At 36.8% G+C, this 17,160-nt stretch overlaps 1 protein-coding gene across 9 annotated transcripts in view; it reads right to left on the bottom strand.

Annotated features, from left to right (window-relative positions):
• LOC120477082 (kinesin-like protein KIF21A) overlaps positions 1 to 17,160 on the bottom strand; it is a 62,057-nt gene that overhangs the window by 21,753 nt on the left and 23,144 nt on the right. For 5 of the 9 annotated variants that reach the window (XM_039668483.2, XM_039668484.2, XM_089127161.1 and 2 more), the window contains exons 3-14: positions 15,894 to 16,079; positions 15,392 to 15,541; positions 13,759 to 13,890; positions 13,442 to 13,609; positions 12,668 to 12,783; positions 12,392 to 12,587; positions 12,033 to 12,222; positions 11,393 to 11,456; positions 11,095 to 11,298; positions 10,267 to 10,314; positions 9,254 to 9,329; positions 802 to 907 (exon numbers count right to left, since the gene is read on the bottom strand). In XM_039668483.2, coding sequence (XP_039524417.2) covers positions 802 to 907; positions 9,254 to 9,329; positions 10,267 to 10,314; positions 11,095 to 11,298; positions 11,393 to 11,456; positions 12,033 to 12,222; positions 12,392 to 12,587; positions 12,668 to 12,783; positions 13,442 to 13,609; positions 13,759 to 13,890; positions 15,392 to 15,541; positions 15,894 to 16,079 — 1,636 coding nt within the window. The remainder of the gene's footprint in view (positions 1 to 801; positions 908 to 9,253; positions 9,330 to 10,266; positions 10,315 to 11,094; positions 11,299 to 11,392; positions 11,457 to 12,032; positions 12,223 to 12,391; positions 12,588 to 12,667; positions 12,784 to 13,441; positions 13,610 to 13,758; positions 13,891 to 15,391; positions 15,542 to 15,893; positions 16,080 to 17,160) is intronic. The other 4 variants (XM_089127163.1, XM_039668488.2, XM_039668489.2 and 1 more) reach the window with 1 other exon arrangement.

Below are 17,160 nucleotides of genomic sequence, written 5' to 3'. Positions count from 1 at the left end.
ATATTCCATAAAGTGTCTAGCAATCTAGACTGACAGAACATAGCTTTAAATATACTGTATATTATGTCCTAGTGAAAAATACATACCAAAATGCATTTATTTTATGCTAAGTATACTACAAATACAGTTATTATGTATGCACTTAATTTAAAATATTAATATTGATGTTAAATGTGTATTGTGCAATAAAGAAGCACTCCAAGTAAAGTTGAATTTTAATATGTATATCAAGTGTCAAGCGATTTGTCAGTAAATATGTTTTTACTATACTTTGTGTGAAATAAATGTATTTTAAATACATTTTAGTATAGTTTTTTTTCCACTATGGAGTCTGTATGTTGTTTTTATTCTTACATTAGGACTGCTTAAAAAAAATCAAATGCAATTTTCAGTAAGACTTATTATGGAAGCTTGTTTTTGCCACAGAACAAAGCAATTTAATATATTATTGTGACTTTTTATCTCAAAATTCAGACATTTTTCTTGCAGGTGAGAGTTAACATCTCGCATTTATGACTTTTTCTCAGAATTGCAAGATATAAACTCACAGTTCAGAGAAATAAAGTCTGAGAAAATAAGTCAAAATTGCGAGATATAAAAAAAAAAACCCACAAAAACACTCAGTATTGCAATATTTAAACTCGCAGTTGTGAGAAAAAAAAAATGGAATTGTGGAAAACCAATGTTTTACATTTTTACATCGTTGCAGAAACAAGCTTCCATAACTTAAATAAATATATATATATATATATATAATAATAAAAAAACCTGGCCAATACAAATTAAAAGCAGGAATTTTACCTTTTTCCTCCAGCTCAGAGTCAGACTCATCAGAGCTATCCACTTCCATCTCATCCTCCTCTTCCTCACCCTCGGCTTCCTCACCTTCCTCATGATCACTCCCGTCCTAGAGAAGTATTGGGATTATTAGAAACAATGTTTTGCCTTGTAGAATAAATTAAAAATATAGCTGCGAGCAGCGATGGCGGGCCCAAGCCGGTGGCACCGCAACCCCGGTTCCTTTAGTTACCTAAAGGCACCCGGGTGGCGGTGCCGAAGGCTTTGGCCCTTTCATGATTAAATGTTAAAACGGCTTGCCATACTCTGTCATTTCGACTAGTCAAAATTATGTTACAGATATCTTAAATGATAATACAAACTATCCAAAATGTAATTACGACTAGACAGAAAGACGTTGTTATCTACAATGTTAATTCCGGATAGGCAAACTTAGCTTTATACAGGGACGTAGGCTCAGAGAGAGGCTCACCATATTCAAACCAAAATATAGCTGCGAGCAGCGATGGCGGGCCCAAGCCGGAGGCACCGCAACCCCGGTTCCTTTAGTTACCTAAAGGCACCCGGGTGGCGGTGCCGAAGGCTTTGGCCCTTTCATGATTAAATGTTAAAACGGCTTGCCATACTCTGTCATTTCGACTAGTCACAATTATGTTACAGATATCTTAAATGATAATACAAACTATCCAAAGTGTAACGACTAGACAGAAAGACTTTGTTGATATCTACAATGTTAATTCCGGACAGGCAAACTTAGCTTTTAAATGTTAAAAGGGCTTGCCATACAGGGACGTAGGCTCAGAGAGAGGCTCACCATATTCAGACCAAAATATCTGACTTCCTCTTGGTCTGAGCTAATGACTATGTATTAGAAAGTTGTACGGCTTGAGGAGTACAATGTATATACCGATTTTTGTAACTGTAGATAAAACTAACAACCCCACTTTTAAGTATATATATGGTGCCTTTAGTGTTATTCTGCACGACGTGCAAAAACTTAACCCCCGCTTTTTTAAGTATATATATATATATATATATATATATATATATAAAGAGGGTTATTCTGCACGACGTGCAAAAACTTAACCTCCGCATTGACTGTCGAAGAGAAGTGTGCAGAAGAGCTTGCATCAGTGAGGGCTTTGCAAAATATATATACATACAAACACACACACACACACACATATAAATGAGGTTAGTGTTTTACAATATTAAGGAAAGCAAATGTATTGAAATATAGCACATTAATTTTAAATTCATTCAGCTTCAATTACCAATTTGTAGTTTACCAATTTATCTTACTTTTATTTAAAGCAAACTATACATTTAAAAGATTAGGGTTATATGCATATTTTGTCATTTAAAAAAATACAAAATTGTTATGCAAAAAGATAAGGACTTGCAGAAAAAATCTACAGTCAGCCACACACACACACACATAAACGCAGACACCAGCAACCCCCCCCCCCCCCCTCCCTCTTCCCCATACAGACACTGATAGAGACAAGATACACATCCAAACTGCAATATCTGACTTTCTTTTGGTCTGAGCTTCTTACTGTTAATTAGAAAGTTGATCGGCTTGACAAGAACAATATACGTGGCATGTTTTGTAACTGTAGGTAAAACGAGCAAAGTTAACACATTTTATGTGTCCTTTTTTAGTCATAAAATTATTTTCCTCGCCACGGCCAAACCGTTCGAGATATCAAAAATCCGTCCGGAATTGAGCATCCTCAATGTCTTGACTTCATGCACACCGAGTATGGTGGTGATTGGTAAACACATGCGTTGTAATTTGATGTATTTCTCCTAGGAGATTTATTCAAACAACACATAATTCCCAACTTCCATTTGAACTGTCTTAAAACTTAGAGCAGAGATGGGCGCAGGTCACGCAAGTCTCAAGTAAGTCTCAAGTCTTAACCGTCAAGTCTCAAGTAAGTCCCAAGTATTTTTTTGGGGGGGGGGGCAAGTCAAGTCAAGTCACAGGCTATGTCAAGTCAAGTCAAGTCTTGTAGTAGGTTAAGTCAAGTGCAAGTCAAGTCACCTTATTATTTTAATTTTACATGCAGAATCTGATCTTAATAAAATGAAAAGACAAGATAAGTATTTGTCAGTAAATTACAATAATTTGCATTGTAAATACTCATGTTCAGTAAAATACACCATGGAATCAAACTAAATTGTAACTTCATAAAATTATTTATTTTTCACTTCTGCCAACAGTGTGTTTGAAATGTTTTAAATTTTCAACATTGAGTCCATAAAACAAATAACAGCTTAACATCCTACAGACTCTCTGAACACCTTCCTCTCTCTCAAACACAGTTTACAAACAATATTAAACTTTGTTACATTTCTCCTCTCTCTCTCTCTCTCTCTCTCTCTCTCTCTCTCTCTCTCTCTCACACACACACACAGTGGCGGTTCTAGACCATTTCAACTGGGGGGGCCAAGCTGGGGCCAGTTGTACTGTTAGAGGGGCCAGTTACATTTAGACCTTATCATTTTCTGCACTGCACTGAATGCATAAATAAGCAAAATACCATGTTTATAATTATCCAACAATTTGCATTTGCATTATATTTTTACATTTGCATTACATATATCAGTCTGTATTTGAATTTCCATTTTATTTTTTTACATTGAATATACAGTATGTATATATATATATATATATATATATATAATTTTTACAAATTAATCTACGATTTTTGTGGGTTTTTTTTTTTTTTTTTTTGCAAAAAGATCAGCAAATTATCCTCTAAACTGGCCTTTTTAGGGGGCTTTCCTCTCAGGGTGAATGAGCTTTTTTATAATTGTTTTTTTCCTGACATCTTTGAAAGACAGAAGCAATAATTAATGCATCCTTGGCCAGGATATAATTATAAAATATGACATGATTTTAAAAGTGACCTATAATATCGACTATGCAATACACTTTAATTTATCTAGTGCTAATAAAATTATTAAGCCTATTTGGAGAGAGAGATGTTTATAATGTGACAATATGTCAGTCATCGTGATTCGTGTAATAAGATGACTAGGCCTAGACTACTTGTTCTGAGCAGGTGTTGTCAGTGAACAGGCTGTAAAACTGTTGTCTAAGTTACAGACTGATACTAATTAAATGGGAAACGAATCGATTACCTAACGTAACCTCGGTTCTCTCTAGATGAGGGAACGAGCATTGCGTAAGCTAGCTTACGCTACGGGAAAGATTCATCTTACATCAGTCAAGTTGTCATAGTTTTTGTCAAACAAGTTGTGAATTTGTTGTAACATTAAAACAGGAGATCATGACTTACTCCGTGCTCCAAGTGATGTTCGGAGCTCCAGTGATTAGTTTCATCTGTGGGACGGGTGAAGAAACTTTCGGAAGATGTTGTAACAGAATCATATGAACAATTCCAGGATATGCTTTTTTTCATTGGTTGTTGCGTTAAATTTTACCCAGATACAATAGTGCCCTTTTCTGATTGGCTATTAAGTAGCACTTCTCTTTTTTTGATTGGCTGATGCGTAGCAGGGTCGACTGCTGAACTCCAGGCGAGACGCGCTTGATTCTCACGTGAGAGCGGCGCGGCCAGAGAAATTGCGTATATTAAATATATTATTAAGTTTTTCCGCATGAGAAATACAATGTGTGACGGGAGTGTGAGACAAAAGACTGAAACGAGTGACTGTCATGCTCAATGCGTGACACACTATAAAAAAAATATTTCACACTGACTCCACATTTAGGGGGGCCACAAGGGGGTCCAAGCTTGTTGTCGCAGGGGCACTGGCCCCCCCAGGCCCCCGCCTAGAACCGCCACTGCTCACACACACACACTTTCTCTCTCTCTCAAGAAGCAAAAACATGACTGCTAAAGGTTGTATCAGCGATGGCGGGGTAACATCACTTAACATCACGAGTGATATTCCCTTAGGCCACGCCCCCTTGTCTCCCCAAAGTATTATAAGCAATCATGCGCATCCCGTGTGCAGAACGATGCACTTGAAGCAACACCAAGTCACAGCACGCAACGCTTCACATTGAAAAGAACATAGCGAAGGGATGGTATCTATAATCTATGCTTAGTAGGGCTGCACGATTTGGGAAAATGTCATATTGCCATTATTGAGCCAATATTGCAATTGCGATTTGCGACTCCGATATAATAAAATGGTTTCATGAGTCCAACTTGCTTGGTTCTAAAGTAAAATGCACACACAGATTAATGTTTATTTCTCAACTCAAACTAAAAACAACAACAACAATAAATGATTGATAACACCTATAATGATCAATAAACCATCAACCAAACCAACATTACAGTGATTCCATCAATTGAAAGCCATCAACTTTTTAAAAAATTATTAGGCTTAAAAAAAATATATAACAGCTTTTAAATTAAGTGAACTTCAAACAATCCCCACATAAACCCATAATAAAAAACATATTTACCTGTGCCCTTCCTGTCTTAACAGGTACAGAAATTGAATAAAGTTATCAAACAGTCTGCGCTGCCTGAATCATAAATTATATATATAATAATCCTTATTAAAGCTACAAAAGTTCTTTACTCAAGATCAGTGAGTAATTTTCTAATTTCCCTTTGTTCTTTTAACTTTACTGAAAGAACGCTTTATTCGCTGCTGGCCCTTTAAGAGCACCCGTTGCCGAGACGCGGATCTCACACGCGCCTCATAGCACAACTCACAACTCTCACATTTTGGCATAATTGTGTGTGCTATTGTTCGTTCAAGCTCGAAAGAGAACTGTTTATTCTGGGCTGGCACACGGTCAGTGCATGCGCATTATGCGAGTCTCATCTATTCTAATCTAGGGCACTCACAGGCAGCTTTTCACTTCTTGTCGTGCAAAATGCGAAAAGGCATTTGAACCAATAAGAGGGGGATCTTGTAACACTAGTCAAAGGATGACAAAAAAGAAGAGATGCTGCGCTAATAGCCCTACTTTGTTTATTTCATTTAAAATCGCGGCATTTTGCGTTATATAATTGCATAGGTTTGAGATCGCTATTACGACTGCGATATAATTAATCGTGCAGCACTAATGCTTAGTGTATTCTAAAGGGCAATAAACTCCACTCCAGCAAGATAGTCATTTTATGCAAATCATAGACCTTTATGCCTTATCTACAAAGAAAGTATAATATTGGGAACATTGATCTTGAAGAGAGTGTCGTCGTGTTACTGTCGCAACCGAACGCGACGCGCTAATGCTGATGCATGGAGAATGACTGAGGCGAGATGACTTTCCGTTAACTTTAACTTAGAGACTAAAATATTAATTTTACCACACATTAAGCTATTGAATGACTTTAGAAGTCTTGGAATATAGTGTGAAAACTTGATTGTGCTTTACAGTTTTTTATGCCTTTAGTGGGGCTTAACAAAATAACACAATATGCAGAATGTCGGACGTCACTTATAGGCTAAACTGTTTTTATAGATAAAACTATTTACATTCGGCAGTCATGAAAACAAATCTCAGATAACGGTTGACTAGGTAACAATGTGTAATTTTGCGCCGGAGTTCTCCTTTAACTTACATTAGCTAGCTAACTACGAACGAGCTAACCAGATAACATTAACAAATTGACAAGCACTTACTGGGCAGAATATGGCTCTTCAAATGACGGACGAAATTGGAGGTTGTCATCTGACTGTCGATCTTAACGTTGCATGTCTTGCAAAGCGCTGTTCTTTTGCCATCTTGTTGTAAGAAATTCTTGAATCCAAAAGCGACGACGACCCTCGTTATCCCTCCGGCTGACATGTTGATGTGATCTGATGTAAGTGGGCGTGGTGTGCGCGTAAGGTATGAGAGGGCATGACTGATGATCTCTGATCCAGTCATGACAGCGCTATTCTCAGCCTGCGCTCCAGCTGGATCAACTTTATTTTTTTTTACATAATTTATATATTTTATATTCAAACTGAAAACATGATGTGATTAACACTCAAGTCATATTATTACATGCAAGTGTGTTTGATTTATGGACCAAATTTTCAGATCAAGTTTATGGACCAAGTTAATTTAATTAATAAACTAATTATATAAAACTATTAATGCACTACAATTAAACTGGTTATATGCCTTTACTTATAAAAAAATAAAAAAACTTATTTAAAAAAATACCAGGCTTAAGGCATTTATTTTTTATGCAGGCCATACACTATTGGTGAAATGGTTAATACCCCTCCCCCTACAAACACACACACATACACAGACAGGCAAAGACAGCAGGCTCAGATTGAGCAAGACCAAGTTATAATATTTGTATAATTTAATTTAGAAACAAATGATGTATAATTACATTTTTAGAAGATATGAGGCTTTTAGTGTTTACTTTTTTTGACATTACTTTAATCTTTTGCCATAGTTGCACATGTCTATTGGCTAATAAATGTGATGTATCTGTTGAGTTTCAAGCAATTTCAAGCAAGCTAAGAGTCCCAAAAGCATCAAAAAATAATGTTAAAGTTTGTTTCGTTGCCACGGCATTTTGAAAGTGACACACTTCCTGCTGCCAGTTGGTGGCGCTATAACTTTGACTCACAATAGTCACATCCATGTGATCGGTCTCTTACAGCGAAAACACTGCTGAAGTTTCATCAAGATCAGTTAATGTATGCTGAAGTTATAACACACATCCTGTTCCATGTTTCTCGCCATAATTTCGTTTCCTCGCCACGGCCAAACCGTTCGAGATATCAAAAATCCCGTGGCACTTTTTCATCCTTAATGTCTTGACTTCACGCTGATCGAGTTTCGTCGAATTTGGTTCAGTGCTCTAGGAGCAATAATTTAAATTACATTGCATGTGTTTTAAACACAACCCTAAATAGCCAACTTCCTGTTGGGCTGGGGTAAAAAGTAAGAGTGTGAAGTATATATGAAACGATGAGATCTATATGTGTACCAAGTTTCATATTATTACATGCAAGTGTGTTTAATTTATGGACCAAATTTTCAGACCAAGTTTATTGACCAAGTTAATCTGATTAATAAACTAATTATATAAAACTATTGTCAATTCACTACAATTAAACTAGTTATATGCCTTTACTTATAAAAAATAAAAATAAAAACTTATTTAAAAAATACCAGGCTTGAGAAATGTATTTTCTTTATGCAGGTCATACACACAGCAGTGAAATGGTTAAGCCCCCTCCCCCTGCACACACACACACACACACAGACAGCCAGCCAGCCAGCCAAAGGCTCAGAGTGGCCATATTCAAACAAAAATATCTGAGTTTCTGTGGGTCCTAGCTAATAAGTGTCAATTAAAAAGTTGTCCGGCTCGAGGAGTACAATATACATACCAATTTTTGTAACTCTAGTTAAAACTAACCACCCCACTTTTGTCAAAAGGTGGCGCTACTGAGCCCTCACCACGCCCGTTTCTGCAACTTTGCACATGTCTACTGGCTAATAAATGTGATGTGTCTGTCGAGTTTCATGCAATTTGAAGCATGCTAAGGGTCTCAAAAGCATCCTAAAAGCATCCTAAAAGAAGGGTAAAGTTTGATGCGTCGCCACGGCAACAGTTTCAAAGATATCAAGAATCCATTCACAGGTCTACATCTGCCGTATGTTTACATTATACATATGAAGTTTGAAGCAAATCGGGTAAAAATAAAAGGGTGATATCAAAGCATTTTGAAAGTGACACACTTCCTGCTGCCAGTTGGTGGCGCTATAACTTTGACTCACAATAGTCACATCCATGTGATCGTCCTCTTACAGCGAACACACTGCTGAAGTTTCATCAAGATCAGTTCATGTATGCTGAAGTTATAACACACTTCCTGTTTCACGTTTCTCGCCATGATTTCGTTTCCTCGCCACGGACAAACCGTTCGAGATATAAAAAATCCCCTCGCAAACTTTCATCCTCAATGTCTTGACTTCACGCTGACCGAGTTTCGTCGAATGTGGATCAAAGCTCTAGGAGGAGTATTTGACATTCCATTGCGAGCGTTTTACAAACAAACCTCAATAGCCAAATTCCTGTTGGGCTGGGGTAAAAAGTAAGAGCGCGAGGTATAGATGAAACGATGAGATCAACGTGTGTACCGAGTTTCATATTATTACATACAAGCGTGTTTGAGTTATGGACCAAGTGTTCGGACCCCGTTCCAGGGGGCGCTGACGAGCTGCCCTGCCACGCCCGGGTACCATCTTCAGCCCGGCTCTGATGGCCGCGGGTTCTGACCCGTGTGCAAAGTTTCAAGAGTTTTCGAGCACGTTAAGGGCCCCAAAAGTGCCCAAAAGGTAGTAAAATAATAATTATTATAATAATAATAATAATAGTAAAGAAAAATAATCCCAAGGAAAACAATAGGGCCTTCGCCCTTTCAGGGCTTGGGCCCTAAAAAAGAACAAATTTAAATCAGCATATCTTTTGAACACACAAGGGTGAGTTAAACTTACCATTTCTGGCTCTTCATTGGCTCTCTCGGTGGCCTCTTTATCCTGCTCATTATCTGGCCCCTCCTCCTTTATTACACTGTAACATCAGAAAAATATCATGAAATAATATCAAATTTAATAAAACGCAAACCCCTTAGTGTCGTCATCTACTTAAAGACCTCATGGAATTGTTGACAATCACATTTACTTTGCAGTGTTAATGTAGGCCTACTGTACAGTATATCCTATTGAAGGTGAGTCCAAAACTTCAAATTTCATGGGGTCTTTAAATCACCAAGATCTGTTAATAACTGATTAAATTATTATCGGCTACTGTGAAACTCTGAAGTGACATCACATATTGATCAAACGTGAATATGAGTTGATTACACACCCTAAAGGGCTCTAGAATAAAACCAAACAGAATGAAAGAGCTTTGTTCCAAACCTTAGTGAGCTGCATACCTAGATAGCATGTTTCAGGCAACATAGATGTGCTCCCAACACATCAAGGATAAGGAAATTCCAGATCCCACACTGTAATTTCTTTTCAGACAAGACATCTATTTGTGTGTATACATGTAGCCGTATGCTTCGTTCATTAGCCTAGCAACATGCTAACATTAATCAGAGCAAATATCTACAACAGTACTTGTAATAGATACTCAAAGTTGACAAGAATCAATACAAATAGCTCAATCTGATTACAAATGGACTTCTATTCTACTTTTGTACTTACCATTGTTGTTGTTTTTTTAGTAACACATTGTTAGCTTAGCAACATGCTAACACCAAACTCTCAAGGAGTGCTATTTGGAGTTCCTGCTGCTCTCTTTCAACTAAGGTAGCTGACTACATAGACAACAGACAGCAAGGCAGCTCACTAGGTTTTGAAACACATTCTAAACCTTAAAATCATTGATGTTAATCATGTTATGTTAGAGAAAAGAAGGAGGAAGAGCAATGGGTCAAGTTTTCCAGGGTGCGGTGACTATATGGTTAGTGGAACAACAGCATTTAATGACATTCTCCAACCTGGCGTTCTCAAGATCTTCATGAGCACCTTCATCCATCTGCTGAAGTCTTCAAGAGTGAGGAGGTGAGAGTAAGAGGAACCACATTGCCAAAGATGATGCAGAGAAGAACACGTGAGGAACAGAAATACTTCCAAATTCATACTTTGAAGCTTTTTCTTTTGTTTTGTTTTTTAATAAAATAATCTGATGTAAACAAACCTCCCCAGTATAGAGTGGGAGTGACATAATGGTTTCTGTTCTAATTTAATCTTCCAGGGAATTTTTTTTATTTTTTTATTATTATTATTTTTAACTAAAGACAGAAATGGTTGGCTGAAGGAAACTTAGTGAAAGTGACAGCGCATGGTTTAATAGCTTTTTTCTTCTTGCTTCAAAATTCAAGTTGTATTCATTTTAGTCAATTATCATGACTAATAAAACGTTTGTTGGTCACAAAGCTTATTTTCTGCAAATAATCCAAAGGTCAAAAAGAAAAATCCTACTGGATTTTTGTCAAGGGATCCAGGGTGATGCTAACTTCCGTGTTTACAAAAATACTTCACTCAGAATGCAGAATTACTGGTGAAGTACTACATTACCCACAATTCTATAGTGAGATCCACCAATCAGAGAAGCTGTTGTTACCAAAGCAATAGAAAAGACAAAAATGAGAGGATTTTTCAAATGTTTTCTATCGAGAGCAACTCATCCACAATGAGGATGCAGTGAGGAAGCATAGAAATTGTACACCATATATTTGAGGCACTCCCTGACACGCCCTCTTTTGTCCAAGGAGAAAAAGGAAATCCGAGTTTGACACGGTTAACCATAAATATCAGTAGCTTACCTCTTCTTTTTCTTCTTCTCCTTTTTCTTCAGTTTCTGCAGGTCTTTCTTTGCGATTTCTATGATGTCTGCGGCATCTTTTTCAGGTGCGAGGTGGCCGGGGGTAATGGAAGTCGGGCCGGCGTAAAATGAGGAGCGGGTGGAGGCGCGGGACAGGTTCTTCCGCAGGTTTTCATTCACAGCTTCACTCTCCAATAGCTTTGCCCTAAAGACCACACAACACACAAACATTACACATACAGAGATGTTTTAAGCACTTCTAAGATACAGTATGGGCGTACTGTGTTTGCACACATTACCTGAGCTCCTCAATCTCTTTGATGTAATTGTGGATCATGTTTCCGATCTCTTCACTTCCTTCACCTGTAAAAAAAGTTTGGGTAATTCAATTGTTACAATTTTTTGTTGGTTATGTAAAACCAGCGCAAGGAAATAATCCACATTGTGTAGGTGATTCACATTTTTGTAGTGCTTAATCTCCATAATAAAAGTCATCCACTTTAGAATATCAAACTAAAAAATTAGGGCTGTGCAAAAATTAATCGCATCCAAAATAAAAGTCTGTGTTTACATAATATATTTGCGTGTGCTGTATATAATTATTTTGTACATATAAATACACACACATGTATGTATATATTTAAGAAAATGTGTTATTCGTATATAAAATATTTATATTTATATAAAATAGAATATGTATTTATATACATATACAGAATTTAAGCACAAATAATTCTTAAATATATACATGCATGCATAGGTATTTATATATAGAAAATAATTATATACAGCACACACGAATATATTATGTAAACACAGACTTTTATTTCTGATGCGATTAATCGCAATTAATTTTTGCACAGCCCTATAAAAAAATATATGAATTTATGTTTTTGAATATTCAACCCAGATACTAACCGGATCCGGGCCTGTTAGTACCTGATCTGGCGAGGGTCTGGTTGGCCTGGTCGCTCAGTAGCTGGGTGAGTCTGGCTCTCTGGGCGTCGATGGTTTCCTGCATTGCCTTCACTCGCACACGCAGGTTATTGTTTTCTGTCTGCAGCATGGAGTTCTCATGCACCATGTCATTGATGCTTTCCAGTCCATCCTCGCCAACCATACGCTTGCCCTGTTTCAAAAATACAAACAATTTCACATCTTATTGTCATTTTAAATTTGTTATAAATAGTTTAACTATGTTAGAAAACTATGTTCTAATATAATATAATATATTCACATTATAGTGAAATTCAGATAAAAATTTGAAATAAATCTGGACTAAACATCGCAGCACAAACCGTCTTGTACTCCATGAGCTCGATTTGCAGACGAGCGATCTCAGTTCTCAGAGCGCTGATCTGTTGACTGGCCCGGTCCTGGTTCACCATCACTTTGTTCTTGATGTTACGAGCGCGGTTGGCATATTTCAACGTGTTCAGGGTCTCCATGAAGTCTCTGTCTGACGGACTAACGCAGGCGATCATCGTCGTCTGACTGGAGGTCACAAGGGAGAAGCAACGTTTGAAAAAACTGCAGAAATACCTGGATTTCATTCAAATTTGGGGAAAATGTACCTGTTTCCTCCCAGGGAATCTTGAAGCAGGCGAGTGAGTTTGGAGTCTCGGTAAGGCACATGTGAGGAGCGTTTGCTCCTGTCACCCAGAGCGCTGATCACATTGCCCAGAGCTAACTTTACCACCACAAAACAAAGCAAAAAATATTAGTTATCAGTGGCGACACCAGCCAAATGACTCGCATTAAAAGATTTGTTCAATTAGAAATAAATATAGTAATTTTACTCGTGAGCATATTGTTTCAAACCTGCATGCTCTTTCCATTCAATGAATACATAAATGTTTCAAAAATACACTATATAGAATAGGAGCTTGATAAACTTTTGGGAAGACCTGCACGAAGATTCTTATACATGTGTTTCACAGCAAAAAAAGTTTAAGGCAACGCGATTAATCGAAATAAAACCGAAATATAAACGATAAGGCTTAGTCCAATTATTAAATCGCAGAGGCTGCTTCGAAAATAAAAGTTGATGGTTGAGGACGGTTTAACATTTAAAAATGAAGAAAGGAATACATTATTATTATTATTATGATAATATTTTTTCTTAAATACAGAAGTAAAATAATTAAAAATGATACAAAATTGTAATGGAATGTTTGTCCTCTGAAAGCCACCAGGTGGCAGTCACACTAGAAGCGGGTGCATTTGAATCCTAATCTATCCTTTTGCAGCAAAACTGGATATGACTAAACACAGAAAAGGTTATTAAGTGACTTATCATACTGAAATCATGTGAGAAACTGTATTTCCACTTTAACTTCTGTTCTTACCAGTCCACAGTTGATAGAGATACCCTCTTTGGCCCGGTCCCCTGTGGCCCCTGTTCTCTTCAGTCGCTCAGAGCCGGCTAAATCCACAAAGTGAAACTTAGCCGTCAGCGTCTCAAACTCATTCATCTCCGTGGAGCCGTTCACCAGTCTGTTATCACTCTCTGTGTCCTGGAAAAGCGGCATAAAATGAAAAACTGAGAGTATATTATTAAAGCTTTTAACATTTTTACGAGGTTGTTATCATTGAAATGAATAACTGAATAGCACAAGAAACACTCTGTGAAAGTTTTCCAGCTGTGGGAGATTTGACAACCTACGTTGTCTGAGGCACAGACGCGAACTTGGCACAGGTGGATGGTGAAGATGGCATGGGAGCGTGAGCTCTGGACATTCATCTGAGTGCTGGCGGTGGTGCGGGACAGAGCGCCCAATTTGAGACACTGCAGCATCTGAAAGAGACAGAGAAGAGAATTTGGTAATCGGTACTGAGGTAACTTAGCGATTGACGGCGATGTAGAAACAATGTAGCATAACATCCATTAATGAACCAATAAACTTAAAATAAATAAATAAATAAATAAATGATTTATAGAAATATTAATATAAGTTAATAGACTACTATATAAATAATTAAAATGTTTTATATTTGAATTAAAAACAGACAAACTTTATTTTAAAATTATAATTTTACTTAATTTAAAAAAACATATAACCATGGATTTCTAATAGGTATTTTTTCTAACAATATTTTTTAATAAATTACAAAAGTTTTATTTGTATAAAATGTAAATAAAATTAATAAAAAAACGTTTTAATTACCTTAAAAAGGATTTTGTATTAACAAATCCAATCTAAAGATGACTAATAATAGGGCTGTGCAAAAATTAATTGCGATTAATCGAATCCAAAATAAAAGTCTGTGTTTACATAATATATTTGTGTGTGCTGTATATAATTATTTTCTATATATAAATACCTATGCATGCATGTATATATTTAAGAATTATTTGTGCTTAAATTCTGTATATGTATATAAATACATATTCTATTTTATACAAATATAAATATTTTATATACGAATAACACATTTTCTTAAATATATACATACATGTGTGTGTATTTATATGTACAAAATAATTATATACAGCACACGCAAATATATTATGTAAACACAGACTTTTATTTTGGATGCGATTAATCGCGATTAATTTTTGCACAGCCCTACATAAAACACATTTATTTTTATAAAAAAAAATCTAAAAAACTTTATATATATATATATATATATATATTTTTTTTTTTACAGAAAAATATATCTAGATACTAGAAAGTAAAGATGGTTGGTTTTATGCTGGTTGTCTGAAAGTTTAATAAGCTTCCTAATATTTATCATGTTGTTTGCATTCACGAGTCTAGCATTATTTTACATTTTGTTTACATGTTTGCAGGTTTTAATACATTGCCAGCTTGAATTAGCATGCTAGTATGCATTGCTAGTAGCATGATTTAAGAAAATGCTAGCATCTCCTAAGCTAGTTGCTAGACTTTTCTAGGGATAGATAGTTGGTGGATAAAACTCAATTAGAATTATTGTATGAAAGTTTTGACCCCTTTAAATAAAAAGTCTATGGGACTTTTCATAGTTTCGATCGTCATTTAAGGTCCGTTTAAAAGACAGACACAGTAACCCAAATGACAACAGTCTGAATGTCTGAGTTTGGTGGTTGTAGTTTTAAATGAAGCTCTACAAACTTTACTAAAATACTAAAAAAGAAGCAGCTTAAATAACAAATCATGTTGGTTTTGTCGAGCCACCATAATGATTAAAAATAAATATAGCAGTTTATTTTTCAGGGGGAAAATCATATGGAGCATGAAAATCATAAAACTCAATTTGAGCAAGTGCAGAGAGGCTCAAGACATGTCTTCAAACCCTAGTAGAAAGCAAACCTCTGCTTCTGAGCTAACGGTCCGTGTTGTGACTCCCACTGTGTAAATTCCTCCATTGGCATCTTCATGGATCTTAATGTGGGATTTCTGCTTGCGGGCCTCAGCATCTCGAGTCGAATCGAACAGGTCCAGCACCTCCTCATTGTACAACTATGAAACAAAACACCGCACCTTAGACAGTTATAGACATGCAGGAGTGGTTGGGTAATTAATTAGCCAAGTTCAGACATGCATGCTAAAATCCCTAACGCCTGCCAATGGTACGACAGGCGCGTTATTTGTGGCGCTCTGTCAACACCACCCTTTGCATGCCGACATGATGCCAGCTCCGCTAACCCTATCAGAGGATAGATTTAAAACCTCAGTGCTGATATGGAGAGATAACTCAACATCTTCACCTCCATTAACACCAGAAATAACACGTCTGTCAGTCGTAAGATTGCTATTTTCCAGAGCTTAGATGTAACTAGACCACAAGAGAACAGTGGAGGTTGTTATTCACCTCTAAGAACTGGGCGTTGATCTTAAACTCGGGTACGGGTCGCCCTTGTTGTGTGGCGGCCTGCCTACGCTCCTCGATACCCCTGAAGAGGTGGGCGATCGCCCGTGGGATAATTCCCAACTCCTCATCAGTCACGATGTTCACGTCAAAGCCCGTGCCCATGGTGTACGTCTTTCCCGAACCAGTCTGAAAAGATTAAGAAGGAGGTTAGATAAAACAAGACCAATTAAACAGAAGATATTAACAACTTTTGGTGTGTTTGGAAGTTTCTACTTGTGCAATAAGGAATATTTCAGATCATCATACATGCAATGACCATATGCTTTCAACTACCCCCAAAAAATATATACTACAAAAGTAATTGACTCAGTAATTCCTCAGTTTGTCGAAACCTAAAAAACATTTTACAGTAAAGCAGTTACAACGGAAGTCAATGGGCCAAGAGTTCTGGAGGGTTTAAAGAGAAAAATGTGAAGGTTGTATTTTTTAATTTACATAAATTGACTAAAATATATATATCACACACACAAAAAAAACTTGTTTTTCAGTTTGTACAAACATAACAAAAATAAATAAATAAAGTGGCAAGGGTTACGATGGGGTTTAAAAAAAAAGCATTTACATGAATTGAGTAAAAGAGAAATGTGGGATTGATAGTAGAGTGAAACAAGTTAGAGCACCAACATGCTGAGACATGTTCAACTTTATGCAAATGAGAGATGATAGATAAAGATCAGATTTTTATTGTTACATTTTATCCAGCCCGACATGGCAATATTGGCTCAACCAATGGCATGAGTTGGAGGTGGTACTATCTGTTTGACTAACCAATGGCAGATTGTGATGCTGTTTTCTGTAATTCAGATATGGTAATGTGTGTTTTGTTTCCGAAACACACTGTAAGCGGTAGACCAATCGCAACAGACTGGGACATCTGACAACCAAAGCAGAGTAGACCAATCACAACAGACTGGGACATCTGACAACCAAAGCAGAGTAGACCAATCACAACAGACTGGGACATCTGACCAATCCGAGCTGAGTAGAGCAATCATAAAAGTCTGGGACATCTGACCAATCAGAGCAGAGTAGACCAATCACAACAGACTGGGACATCTGACAACCCAAGCAGAGTAGACCAATCATAAAAGTCTGGGACATCTGACCAATCCGAGCAGAGTAGACCAATCACAACATACTGGGACATCTGACCAATCCGAGCTGAGTAGAGCAATCATAAAAGACTGGGACATCTGACCAATCACAG

Source organism: Pimephales promelas, chromosome 24 (genome assembly GCF_988280905.1).
Source record: "Pimephales promelas chromosome 24, fPimPro1.hap1.1, whole genome shotgun sequence".
NCBI lineage: Eukaryota > Metazoa > Chordata > Actinopteri > Cypriniformes > Leuciscidae > Pimephales > Pimephales promelas.
The sequence above is the reverse complement of the archived record's forward strand: the minus strand, read 5'-3'. Positions and strand labels throughout refer to the sequence as shown.